This window comes from Phlebotomus papatasi, chromosome 3 (assembly GCF_024763615.1).
Source record: "Phlebotomus papatasi isolate M1 chromosome 3, Ppap_2.1, whole genome shotgun sequence".
Lineage (NCBI taxonomy): Eukaryota > Metazoa > Arthropoda > Insecta > Diptera > Psychodidae > Phlebotomus > Phlebotomus papatasi.
In genome coordinates this window covers 14,347,842-14,362,269 of record NC_077224.1, presented here as the reverse complement: position 1 = coordinate 14,362,269, position 14,428 = coordinate 14,347,842, and the positions used below count along the sequence as shown (strand labels likewise).

Genomic DNA, 14,428 nt, shown 5'->3' with positions numbered 1-14,428 from the left:
CTGGTAATTTCTTATGATAATTTTGTTATCATGGGTGACTTCAATGTCAACCTCATTTCAAAATCTTCTCTAGCCAAGAAATTCTTGACTTCTCTTTCTGCTCGATCCCTCTATCATGTGCCATTCAACCCAACGCGTATGGGCTCATTATTAGACCTTATTATCCTATCTTCTTGTGATGCACAGAAGATTATTGAGTATCGTCAGGTTCCTTTACCCGGAATATCTGACCATGACTTGGTGTATGCCTCATATAGCCTTCGTCTGCCCAAACCCACCAATAAATATAAAATTATTTCTGATATAAAAAACTGTAATGGGTCAGTTGCTCGAGCTGCCGCAATGAGTGTCTGCTGGGATAATATCTTTCATGAGGCGTCAGCTTCCAAAAGAATAGAAATTTTCTCTTCGTTGGTGAATGGCCTGTTTGATAGAGTTGTGCCAAAGAAGCGCTCAATTATTCCCCCTCTGTCCACCCCCTGGATTAATGACAATATAGTCTCTCTAATTAAGCGTAGAGATTCTGCCTACAGAAAATGGAAGCGCACGGGCACTCTTATTGATGAGGCTTCCTTCAAAAAATTACGCAATAAAGTTCGTAACCGAATTAAATCTAGGAAAAAGCGCCACTTTAACAACGTTTTGAATCCAAAGCTTCCACCTAAGACGCTCTGGAATAATGTCAAGAGACTTGGTCTGCGGCCATCGGTGACTGCTAGTGAAAATGTTTCTGTTTCTGCTAGTGAACTTTGTTTATATTTTGCTTCTTCTTCTGTTGATCATTTGAATTTTCCCTCTTTGCCCCCTGCGCCCTGGGAGGGTTTTAGCTTCTGCTGCATTTCGCAAGATAATGTAATCTATGCTATCTCCCGTGTCAGATCAAGTGCCATGGGGTGTGATGGAGTCTCCCTTGATTTCATTAAAATTCTACTCCCGGTTATTATTCCAGTGCTCACTGATCTCTTCAATCACATTATTGTCACCTCAACCTATCCTGATTCTTGGAAACGGGCTTTAGTAGTGCCGATTCCCAAAATATCTAATCCTAAAGTACCTTCTGATTTTAGGCCTATTAGCCTTCTTCCTGTTCTCTCGAAAGCATTTGAATTCCTTCTTCATGAACAAGTTTCCCAACATTTGAATGATAATGGATTACTCTGTGACTTTCAGTCGGGTTTCCGTAAGGGTCACAGTACTACTTCTGCCCTTCTCAGAGTAAATTATGACATCTCGTCAGCCATTGATCAAGGCCGCTTTGTTATTCTGGTGCTTCTGGATTTCACTAAGGCCTTCGACAGTCTCCCTCATGATCTCCTTTGCTATAAATTATGTACTCTGTTTCAGTTCTCTTCTTCAGCAGTTGCCCTCATTCGATCTTACTTTTCTGGCAGATCACAAATTGTTAAGTTTGGTGATGATGTCTCGCCACCTTCTATCTTGAGCAAGGGCATTGGTCAAGGTTCTATTCTTGGTCCTCTGCTGTTCTCCCTTTTCATTAATGACCTCCCCTCTGTCTTGCAAAATTGTTCGTTTCATCTTTATGCAGATGACCTACAAATTTATATTGAGGGTGATCCCTCCAATCCTCTACTTGCTTATGATCTCATGAATTCCAATCTCTCTCATATCGAGCACTGGTCTTCTTCAAATGGGCTGGTTCTGAATCCTAAAAAGTCCCAGGCCATAATCATCTCCAAAAAAACAGTCTCTCCTGCTTTCTATCCTTTATACCTTCATGGTGAGATTATTCCCTTTGTTGATCAGGTTAAAAACCTTGGTATCTTTTTCAATTCTACTCTCTCATGGTCTGATCATGTTACATCCATTTGCCGTAAGGTTAATTATTCTCTCTATACCCTGCGACGCTTCCGGGAAATCACACCCTATGATACTCGTCTGATTCTCGCGCGAGCGCTTCTTCTTCCTTTCTTTAATTATGGTGCAGAGCTTTTTTTTGCCGCGGATAGTGACACAATCCGTCGCTTAACAGTTTCTTTTAATGATTGTGTTAGGTACATTTGCGGATTGAGTCGCCGAGATCATATCTCTCCCTACAGAAATCAATTTATTGGCTGTGATTTGCCTTCACTGCTAAGAATGAGAGCTGTGTTATTCCTGTTTCATCTGTTGATTTCTGGGTGCCCTGTGTACCTATCGAGTCTTCTGGTTAGGGGGGGTTCGACCAGGGTTCGAGGACTCTTAGTGCCGAAGGTTCATGGGGACTGTCTCTATCGGTCTCTTTTTGTGACGGGTGTTATTTTATTTAATTCGCTTCCGTGTGACAGCCGTGTTTCTGCGGCTGCCATTCGTGGTTATTTTCAGGCTGATTCCTAGAAACTCTTTATTTTTTTTTTCTATTTTGCTTTTTTTTCTATTTTCTTAACTTTTGTTGCTTTTGTTTTTTTTTTTCTTTTGAATTTTTTTTAATTTATCTTATCACAATTGTAAGAGGGATGACCCTATTTTTTGTGATTAATAAATATTATTATTATTATTATTATTATTATTATTATTATTATTATACTTCTGGCGAAGAAAGAAGTGAATTTCAGTTCATCAATTCTGCTTGCAACATCGAATATAAGTATGATCAATTAAATTTTCAGAAATATATGAAAACGATCTAATTGTTTCAATTGGTTGAAGAATTTAAAATGTCTGAATGGTTTGAAACCGTTTCTTCTCAGTGCAGAACAAAGAATTTCTCTCGGATGGCTGTGGGGACTCGGTTTTTCTCACTAAACACACACAATTATTTTAAATGCACCATAGAGATGGACTAAGACCAGCTAAAGCTCTCTCTTCAAACAGACGAAGCAGAGAAAGTTGGAAGAATTGTCCATTAGATAATATTTTCTCTAAATTTAAATGAATACCTCACACATCTTCCATTTACTTTTTGCAGAGCTCGAGGATATCCCGAACCAATTGTCACATGGCGTCGGGAGGACAATGAAGAAATAATTCTCAAGGATAGTCTCGGTTCCAAGCAACACGGTAATATTGTTCAATTACCTGATCCTAGCAATTTGCATTCAATTTCTTTTTTAATTTCTCAGTGACGTCATATCGCGGAGAAATCCTGAGGTTGACGAAGCTTTCGCGTGGCGAGATGGGAGCATATCTCTGCATTGCGTCCAATGGAGTTCCGCCGTCAGTGTCGAAAAGAATTTCCCTCAGCATCCACTGTGAGTATTACTCTTGTCACATTTTCCCAACTCTGCAAACGAAGAGGAAAAACTCTTGCAGTACTTTGCATTCAGTTTTTTGTCCCTTCGGAGATCCACACATAACAGTGCAATCGTATTAGGAGAAGTTTATTTGAAGGGGATAAAAGACTGAAAGAGTCTTAAATTTTTTGGGAACTTTAGGGCAACACAAAAAAATATATTTCTTTTTTTTGGTGAATATTTGAAGATGGATTAAAGTAAATGACATGAAAAATAAGCTGTGAGATTCAGAGCTGCTTTTTTGTAAATTTTTAGAAGTAGATTTAGGTTTTTTTTTTCTCGTTGAGTGATGTCGCAAAGTCTGAAGCTTAAGAGCTATGCACTAAAATGACTTTTTATATAAAATAGATGGTAACGGTTGAAGAGGACTTAATGAAACTAAGTATAATGTGAGGTGTCCCTCAATTCTGAGGTAAATCTTTATGTTATTTAAATCGGTATTTAAAAGCTCACACGTATTCTCCGATAAAGATTTTTAATTTTAAATTAGCATATTTCTTTAGAACTTTAAGCAACAATACCAATGATATTTCTTTTATTGATTTTCACGTAAAACGCTACAAACTTCACTATATTTCTAATAAAAAATGAAAATATTTTTTTTTTCGATTATTTTACCATTATTCGGTTTAAAATTGTATTATTCAATTTACATTGTTCCTTGAATAATGTTCATTCAAACGCTTTAATCTTATACACTGGGAAGGACTTGAACTCGGAAGATCGATTGTCAAGTAAGGTCAGGGATCAAGGGTCTCACCACGCAAAAGCCGAACGCTCTTAACAATTGCACCTCGGATTCACTGAAATGAAAATGTTAAAATAATACTTCTTAAGGGTAAGATGAGGTAATTCGGAATCATGTTTATTTTTGAATTTTGAGATTTTCTCACTGTTTCAGATGGTCAAAGAAAAAGAGAAAACCATAAAAAAGTACAAGACTTCCCATTTGAGAGTACTTCTTCGTTGTTTTTTTTCCTATTTCCTCTAAAACTGTTACGAAATCTGAAAATTCTAAATTAGACAAGATCCTAAATTACTCCATCTTACCCTACATGAATTTCAATTTTAAAGCTAGTCGCTAGGACCCTATAACTATTAAAAAAAATAAGGAAAATGCACTCAAATGGCACTTAAATATTAAAAATAAATTTTTGAGCTTTCTGTTTTCTTTGTCTTAGAATTGAATGGATAAAATTTCTTGATCGTAAATATAAAGCTTCAATTTTGATCACTAACCGTTCGATGATCAAAATACAAGATTCTTACTAAACAATATATGTACTTCAACGGTAGATTTAAAAAGAAAAAAATATTTGGATTTTTGCTAATTTCAGAGATTTTCATACAAAAAAATAGCAAATTTGGAGTATTTAAAATAAGTTGTGAAGTAGGAAAAAAAAACAACGGATAGCGGAAGGGCTCATAATTTTGGACAGAGTGTTTATAAGCAACAATGTTCTAAGTTTGAATTGCAATATTTTCAATACTAATTGAATTTTTTTGTTACTCACTTTTCAGAAGAATTAAGAATTAGTCTTTATACGTTTGAAAATGAACTGATATGTAGATATGAGTTTGACTGTAATTTTGTATACCTTGCATGTAATTTTGGACAGTCAATCCGCCTCGTTGTTCTCCATTCCAAAAATCTATCTTACCAAGTCTTCGTCCTGTTTATGAGAAGGAATCGTAGAATATCACAAGAAGTCCGGAAACTTTTCATATCATTCATTAAAGTAAATTGGCTTAAGGCTTTATTTTATTTTCTATTTCATTTATTTATTTATTATATTATTTATTATTCTATTTATACAACCTAGTCATCACAAAAGCTAAAACTGTACGAAGTTTCGAAAAAAACACCTGCCCAAAATAATAAGAATCACCTCACCGGTGAATCTCTGAAAAAAAGCACATTTTTCACACGAAAAACGTATTTAATTCAAAAGGTTAATCAATTCAAATAAACAAAACACTATTAACAATATTTAGCAATATCACTTGAAAATATCGTAGAAAAATTAGTAGTACTTTACAACAGCTAAATAAGACTGAAGTAAACATGAAGTTCTGTCATATTAGGCGTGATTCCTTCTAATCATACTTATTTCTCGTAAGCAATTGGTAACACTGAATATTCAACAAAGCAATTTTAACTCAAATTATATCCAAAATTTAACGAATTTAGTGTTAAATCATTCCAAAAGGAACAAATATTAGAGAATACATTATTCATCAAATATTGGAATAAAACTCTATGATTTCCAAATTCACCCTCAAAGTGTCCAAAATTAGAAGCTGTTCAAAAAATGAGCACTTCTCCTAAATGTTAAAGATTTTGAATTAAAATCTCAGAAAATGTAGTTCAAATATTCGAAAAAATATGCTATTTTTTGTCCTTTTGACCCCATGTAACTCCGTTCAAAATCAATCTGTAATGCAAAATCTCAATCTTTTTTTCAAATGTCAATAAAAAAATTTGACAATTATAAATTTTTAATATTAATTTTTTGTCGAATTTCCTACCTTTTTTTTAAATTTATTTTTAGTTTTAGTTTGGTTTTTGTTAAATTCTTTTACTGATTCCTAGTTTTAAATTGTTTTTATTTATGTTTTTTATGTAAAATAGGAAGTAAATGAGCGGTAAAATGATTAAAATTTTATTAAGAAACATTAAAATTGACCAGGGAAATATCAAATTTTTATCAACAGAAAATTTAAATCTTTTTAAAGTATTCAATTGACATCTGAGGTGAAATACTCTTTATTTTCCCTCAACCAAAACTTGCAACCTAGTTTTACTGGTTCTAATGGTTCCAGTGCACCTTTAAGATTAGAAAAATTTTACGAAATCGAAATTCGCATCCCTTTTTCGTACTATTCTTCTTGTTTTGAACATCACAATAGATTCAAATCAGCTAAATCGAATTTGAGTGCGAAAGATTAAAAGACATTTTTAATAGGTTTAAGAAGGAATGCGATTCAAATTATGACCTTATAAAATTTTCCTGATCTAAAAGGTATGCCGGAGCCATAATGGTCTAAATCGAATTTGAACAAATTAGATTCTTTTCGAACTGAATTTTAATTTTTTATTTTTTATTTGCACTGTACTTTATTACTGTTTTTTTTAAATTTATTTAATTCCCTCTGGCATACCTTTTGGATCAGGAAAAATTCATGAAATCAAAATTTCCATCCTTTTCTTCTCAAATGTATTGCATATGTGCATCTCACTCATTCACGTTTTTCTTCTTCTTGTGAACATAACAATAAATTTAATTTAGATCTAAGTGCTAGGGAATTCACAGGCATATTTACGTAATGCCTCAGAAGAGATAAGGGATTAGGGGAAACTGGGGCACCACCAAACACGGGGTACCACCAAACAGTAATTTTTATGTCTAAACTACTTGGACTATCTCGACCATTCTTTTAGCGGACAAGCATCCCTATAGTGCCTATAAATTCCTATCGGTCTTATCCTCTGATATCTAATATCCGATTAAAAAATCGCAGTGTTTGGTGGTACCCCGTGTTTGGTGGTGCCCCAGTTTCCCCTACATATTTTTATTAACCAAAATTTTTTTGATCTAAAATCCCATTCTGAGGGGATTCTTTACTAATTTACGTAGTTCGCAGCGGAAAAAATCATCTGTAAAATAAATTATTTTTAAGTTGTAAAAAAAAACTTGAAAAATAAATCGGTCGGAAAGTATTATTGATAAATAAACTTTATTAAATTTCCTTAAATGCAAATTTTATTTTCATTGCGATAATTTCCAATAATTTCCATTACGACTTTACATGTTATCGTTTTTTTTATTTTATTGATTAAATTTAATTTTGGTGGACAAGTATTATAAGGAAAATAATTTAATTTGGTTTAATTTAACTGAACTTGACCACAAATTAAGACTAGTTAGGGTGTTATTTGAATGGAATTTGTATTAATTACGTCTAATTTGGAACGGACTCTTAAGATTCCGGATTTCCTTGTTAAAGGCTTCTTAAAGTGAGACAGCAGGGCAGTTTACTCTCCTGTAAACTTTGGTAATCTGAAATCAAAGGACCAACAAGATTAGTGTAACTATTTGGAAGTTCTCGCATCACTTGTCGAAGATAATAAACCAATTGGATATGGGTTTTCATTAAACCCAACGATAGTGCATCCATTTTAAATGAGCGGATTAGAATGCCATCAATCCTGGGGGGAAAAGGAGACAAAGAAGGATGGAAGCAAATAAAAATAGGAGGGAAATTAACTCGTACTTGGACGTGTGTACGACTTTCTATCATCAAGTTGGTTTGGTGTGCCTGAGGGAAAATTGGGGTTGGGTACTTGGGGAGAATCTTTGGGTCTGTAATTTGGCGTGCAAGAGTCTATTAGAGGTGGGATGACAAAATGAGACACCCTTTAATCACTTTTCAGTGTGCAGTTGGGTGCACTCTGAGGGCATGAGTGGGATGCAATTGCCCACAGAACTCCTTCGTCCTTTGTACATGACCACTTATCTGCTCCTCCCATCTCTCTGTCCCCATGGGTCAACCACCCTCTAATCTCACCATCATCCCTGTACTCACGAGGATGTGTATTCAAATTCAGAAGTAGGATGGAGATGGTGATGCTTCGGGAAATAATTGCAGAGGTGCTATTTGAGGGTAGCAATCGTCATCTCAAATGGCACTGCATTCATGAGGATACCAATGCCCAACCAGTGGACAAACAGCCCCCAAGCTCAACACTCTCTCTCTGTTCCTTTTCCAGTTCATCCGGTGATTCAAGTACCCAACCAACTTGTGGGAGCACCACTCGGCACAGACGTCACGATCGAGTGTCACGTAGAGGCATCACCAAAGTCTATTAATTACTGGATTAGGGATACAGGCAAGTAAATATTGTGATGTACAAAGTAACACACGTAAAAGAAAGGGGGATCACAAGCATTAAATTGTTTTTTCTGTATCGCACAATTTCCTCCAACCGAATTCAACCTTTTGTAATTTGTGGCTATTTCTGAGATTTTCAAGATGCTCAGGTGGATTCACCTTGCTACCTTTTTTAAATACTCTCTCATGGTTTATACGAAAATGTGAAAAATTCACAGAATTTCATAAAAGACACATCTTTTCCCTTTCGTCAACTTTCCAAGATATTATGCTCCGCGATTAAGTTTAAACTTTTCTTAAATATTTATCTATAGGATCTTGAGGTAAGGCCTCATAACAGGTGCCATTCATGACGAAATTTTGATTTAGGACAGCAAAATAGGGGCAATTAATTTTTAAAATTTCTAAATTGTTTTTTCCGATTTCAGCATTTTCCGAAATTTCAACTCAAACTTTAGCTCTAGCTCATTATTAAGTATGCATGAATAGGTTTTGCTTCTTGTGTAAAATGAAAAGCAAATTGAATTATGAGAAAAAAGCCTGAACCTTTGATACAACTTTACAAAGCACAGACAAGCTTAACTATTTGCCTAGATACATAATAGGCCATTATATCGAGGTTAAACCTATACTAACAGAATTCTTATGTTATTGGTCGTTATTTGGTTCCATAACCCTAACTAGAAATACCTAAAGATTTTTCTTGATATTTGTATAACTCCTAATCATATTTAGTTAAGATTTTGTAGATTTGAAATTCAACAAAAAAAAATATATAGTAAGGTGGGGTAACTGGATCGTTTTCCGAAGAGTTCTACTTAAACGCCTGTTTTTGGACTGATGAAATTCTTTTTTCCTTCTTCTAAATCCATAGAAGTATTCACTGATTCTGTCGGAAACATAATATAAAAAAAATATCAAAAATATTAAAGAAAATAGGCAATTCCAAATTTTTAATATCAAATCCGAATACCAATTACCATAGAATTTTGTTTTCTTAATAAATGAGATTTTATTATAAAAAATAATTATTTAATTGAATTATAAATTCGACTTTGGCTAGTTCTAAATTTTAATTTTTCAATCCTGTAATACTTTAGAAGTAATATTAAGTGATTTCTTGGATATATCCTTTTTTTCAACAAATTCTTATATAACAAAATACGAAAAAACAGAAACGGATATGAAAAGAAATCCGGTATTTTTGAAAAATGTTAGCAATAAAATTTTTCAATTTTCAATTTCAATTTAGTAATAAATATTTGAACAGTTACTTTTGAGAGCATACAAAATATTAACACAAAACTTTGTCAGACTACGATTTTTATGTCAGATGGATTTTCGGAGAGAGGAACTCCGTCCGGATGCGACGACATTATTTGTCGAGTTTTCAACGAGTTCAAGTGACATTATTTGTCGAGTTTTTACACGGCAATTTTCCATGATGTTTATGTCCACCGCCGTCTTAGCGTTGATGACTGACCTTCAGAGCCAAACGATGCAAATGCTCTTTTACAGATTGTATAATGGTCTCTACAACCTAGAGAAATTTATGTCCATATTGAAACAAATTCTCTACGCTTGTGTAGAAAACTCTTCAATATGGACATAAATTTCTCTAGTGTGTAGAGGCCATAAGCCATCTGCATCGTTTGACTATAAAAAAAACTTTCTGAAATTTTAGAGAAAAGGAAGAAAAACAAACTAATACGCCGAAAACCCTTTTGGTAATCATATTTGAAAACAGTTAATCTTCCATCATCTCCCTAAGATCATTAAATACTAATTGAAAGTTTAAAAGAAGTCTATTGAAAAGAAATCTAATGACATAATATCAATAATATTAGACGAAAAGCCCTGATAGGCGTAAAATCCTTCTGCTATGACTTACCCGTAAACTTATACCAGGTCGTTATGTCCTACACGAGCATAGCGTGTATCCTGAGGCAAGTCAATTCGCTCATTGATCAACCAATCACTTAGTATGGGAAAGTACTCTTCCTTCGAACATTCATGCGTTCCAATACGTGAATTTCTTTTATTTTTCCTAAGGGACTTAATTATCACGTAATTATCAATGATTGATAATAAGCTAATATTAATAGAAATGTTTAAGTCTCTTTGGAAAAATAAAAGAAAATTCACGTTATTCGAAGACATGAATGTTCGAAGGAAGAGTACTTTCCCCTACATAACGCGCCGAAGCCGTGGACAGAATATGTGCAAATTTTACGATTAATTGAGACACGTATAATAACCATGAGTGAGGGGTACTTCTCGTAAGCTCTTCTTTAATTTTATCACTTAAGGACCGTCCAGAGACTTTAAGGATTATTGACAGATATATTTGAGATCTTAATAGGATTCTCAAGAAGACTATTTCACTTATTTTATTATCGCTAATCGCATTATAAAATGCATTAAATGCATTTAAATGTTTTTCTGCAAATTTTGCAGAAAAACAAGCTGGATATTCTTTACTTTGAGAAGATCTAGATCCAGGCGCTACGTAAAAATTTTCAATATACCGTAATATGTGCTTCGGACTTAAGGCTTAGCCATATGGCTTAAATTCTCTAATTTCTTATCAATCCAGATTTTTTTGAAAATTATTAGTTAAGATTGGGAAATATAGGCAAATGAAACATTAAGTTTTGAAAAACCAATTGGTTGCTATTTCGAACTTTGAGATCACTGGAAACTGGGCTGAGCCTTAGGTCTGAAGCCGGCATAGGTGCAGGTGACTTTGTACCCTTTGGGTGACTTTGACACCCCCTGCTCGTAAGCTTTTCTATATTTCTGGAACTCAAGGATGGTCTTTACAGATCCAATCTACCATGTTTGACCGGTAAAGCTATCCTGAAGTTCTATAAACAAAAGGAAAGCTTACGAACAGGGGCATGTGAATGTCACTCGCAGGGGACAAAGTCACTCGAACTTATACGGGCTTCAGACCTGAGACTTAACCATATGGCTTAACTGCTCTAATTTTTCAACAATCAAGATTTTTTGGAAAATTTTACCTAACGAATGGATTATTAGGAACAAATGACCTATTCAATTCTGAAAAAAAGCAATAGAGCTGGTTGCTATTTAGGATTTAGAGATCTTCGAGAACTGGGCTAAACCTCTAGCCTGAAGACTGCTTTACGGTACCTTGAAATTTGGAACGATTTTAAATTACTATTGAAAGGTTTGGGTTTTTCAATGAAGGTTTTTATGGCTATTAAATCCAGATCTTGGGGAAGTGAGGTATCCTTGAATTGGGGTACCTTTAAATTTGAGCCTTTCAATAAAAGAAAATGAGTTCTTTCATAATGTAGTTTAGTTTTACCAATATTTGTCAAGCTAAATGAAATTATGGTATACCGGGTATACCATTTATAATAATAGAAAAATGCCGTATTTCCCGTATTTCAATGATAAGCCAATTCAAAGGTGCCTAACTTCTCCCTAGCGCTTCCGTTGACTTAACTACTGAAGCCTCTGTACAACATCGCTCAGTCGATTACAGGAGCACAATTCCAAACAGAAATAAATTTGAATAGAGTAGCATTAATTTTGTTGAATTGTTTTAATAGTTTTTTGTCAAACTTGTACCTGACCCTTGATACTTGTGCCACTCTACAATAAAAACATGATAAACCGTTAAACATTTTAATTTAGGATAAGTGTGCCAAATTTCGGCATAGTTGCATGCAAGCGTCAAAGTCTCAAGTTTGAAGTGTAATATTTTAAATACAAATTGAGTTTTTTTATTCTTTCGTCTTAAAGAGTGTTGCTTGGAACCCCGTAAAGAGTTTACCGTCTTTATTTACTCTAAAATTATTCTGAATACATTTTGAAATGAATAAAAATATAGACATAGCTTTGGTGCCCTATTTCGGCCACCTTCATTCTCATAGTTCCTTTCCCTTCGGGAATTCTTCCAATATCTTTTTTACGTCATCTCGTTTGTCGAAGCTACATTTTTTGTTATTCTTTTGCATTGTATAATCTCTAGAGTATGTAAAATCTAAAGTTCATGGAAATTCGAGGAACAAAAAAGGTGGCCGAAATTGCAAACTGGCCGGAATTTGGCACACTTACCCTAATTGTAGTTTAGTAAGTTTTCTTGAATATTTTGAGTTTTTAAAACGCAAGCCTTGGACTAAATATACAAGCATTACCGAGTTATTTAACCACAAACTGACCTAGGCTTTCCACATTCATACCTGAAACCTTGGTCGGTACTCTGCAAGATATTGAATACAGTGATTTCGAATAACCCTGAGCTAGCATAATCGCCAGAGAAATGCTTTCAAGAACTCCTTTCTTGTTCACTTCTGAATTAAATTTCTCTACAACTTTCTTTTCTGTTGAATTTTCCCAAGAAATTTCCCAGCCTCAAATCTTCCCCCATGAAGAGCTCTAAATGATGATACAAGAGAGAATGTAGGTGAGATAATTTATGAAATTTAATTTCATATTCACTCCTCCATTTGTCTGCCACCCTTCGGCTAAAATACCGCCCCCTTTTTAAATCTCATGCTGGAAAATCCCAGCAAGAAATGGAGGGAAAAGTGGAAGTGTTTGCACCTTTCTTGTGTGTTTTCTGTTTGTGGTTTTTTTCCTTCCATTCCCTTTAACGCCATCTCATGCTCTTTTTCTCTTCCCACCTGGTTCAACAGGTGAAATGATAGTCTCTTCAGCCAAGTACCATGTACAGGAGACCGCTAAATCCATCTACGAGACGCGAATGTCGGTGACGGTGAGGAATTTTAAGAAGGAAGACGTTGGATCCTACCGATGCATCGCTAAGAATAGCCTGGGGGAGGTGGACAGCAGCATCAGGTTGTACGAGATTCCTGGACCAACGAGAAAAGCACCCAAATACGGAACAGAAACCAACGATATTCTCAAGATGAGGCATCCCTCGCCCAAGGTAACCTACCAACCGGATGAGGATGACTTGTATGGGTCAGCTGAGGATTTTGATGATACGGAATTGAGTCAAAATGGAGCTGGTCTTCCTGGAAGCTTCATCAAGCCAACCAGGGCTGCAGGCCAAGACTCCTACACTCGTCACATTGTCCCAATGGTGGGACTCGTAACGAGATCTCCGTATCTCATCCCAGCCATTGGCGGTGAGGACTTTGGGTCCTCATCTGCAGGACTAATTTACAAAGACCTGCCTAGCATATGCCTCCCAACATTCCTCGTGATCTTAGTCACCAGCTACCTGGCCTCGTAATAGACAGTCCTTTAGGGATATTGTTGCAAAAATTAACTTGTTTTTGATCCTACACCAGAGATCCTGGAGAAGTGATGCGGTAAGATGGAAGGTTTTCGAATTAACTAGGCTAATGACAAAGACTTAGATAATGCGAAATATATAAGCAGGTAATTGATTAACCATCGAATTGTGCTTCAAGTTGTATTTTTTGGCCTCATTGAGACATCAACCCAAAGCCCCCTCGTGGAACTGCTATGATCCTTTTTATTGAAATATTTAGAAAAAAATAAAATCAAAATTTGGAAAAGTTCCAACATAAAAAAAAACGGAACAACCCAGAGACAGGATTAATGTAAATAAATGACAAGTGAGAGTATTGAGATGCATTTAATTGAAAAATTTAGTCAGAAAGAAGAAGAAATGTATAATATTCTTACTCTGTTTCAAGAGCTACACATATTGTCAAAAAAAGTGAAAATAGGCGAATTATTTTGTAAAAAAAAGAAATAAAATAGTTTAATGAGAAATATGTATATTAGATATTAAATGATATGCAATAAGATTGTGTGCCATTACTAGTGAAGAGATATAGTTATAAAATAACTCAAATTACCAAAATGAAAGAAAAAACTCTATACAAATTTGAAAAGACATATTATTTCAGTTAAATATTTATTCAGTAGGTTGAAAGGGCTTTTTGTAAATAAGTCAAAAGATACATGACATCTGAAATGTATTTAATCTTATGTATATCTGAAGAGGAAGATCTATTAAATGTATACACAGAACAACTGGTTTTTTAATTTCTTATTTCTCTAATGGATGTCTTCAAAATTCGAATTAAGAGTTGACTGGTCAGCTGCAATAAGCTCCACCTGAAAATAACATTAGGCCACGCCCATCTTATGAGCAAATAGGCTGCGGACTTAAAGCTAAGCTACATGGCTTAATTTATTTAATATCTTTTCCATTAAAGTTTTTGTAAAAATTTTGAGACTTTGGTTTGGATGTAGGGTAAAGTGATATAATTAGGAATTAGTGTTACAAGTTGGACAATTCGCTGGTACAAGTTGGACATGGCTTTCTTCTT

The 14,428-nt window shown here is 34.7% G+C and overlaps 1 protein-coding gene across 1 annotated transcript in view; it reads left to right on the top strand.

The window, feature by feature from the left end:
* The window catches only part of LOC129807810 (lachesin), a 107,954-nt gene extending 93,828 nt beyond the window's left edge, over positions 1–14,126 (top strand). The window contains exons 5-8 of the mRNA XM_055857309.1: positions 2,906–2,997; positions 3,060–3,188; positions 8,002–8,121; positions 12,794–14,126. Of these exons, the coding sequence (XP_055713284.1) occupies positions 2,906–2,997; positions 3,060–3,188; positions 8,002–8,121; positions 12,794–13,356 (904 nt within the window). The 3' untranslated portion in view covers positions 13,357–14,126. The remainder of the gene's footprint in view (positions 1–2,905; positions 2,998–3,059; positions 3,189–8,001; positions 8,122–12,793) is intronic.
* The last annotated feature ends 302 nt before the right edge of the window (positions 14,127–14,428 follow it).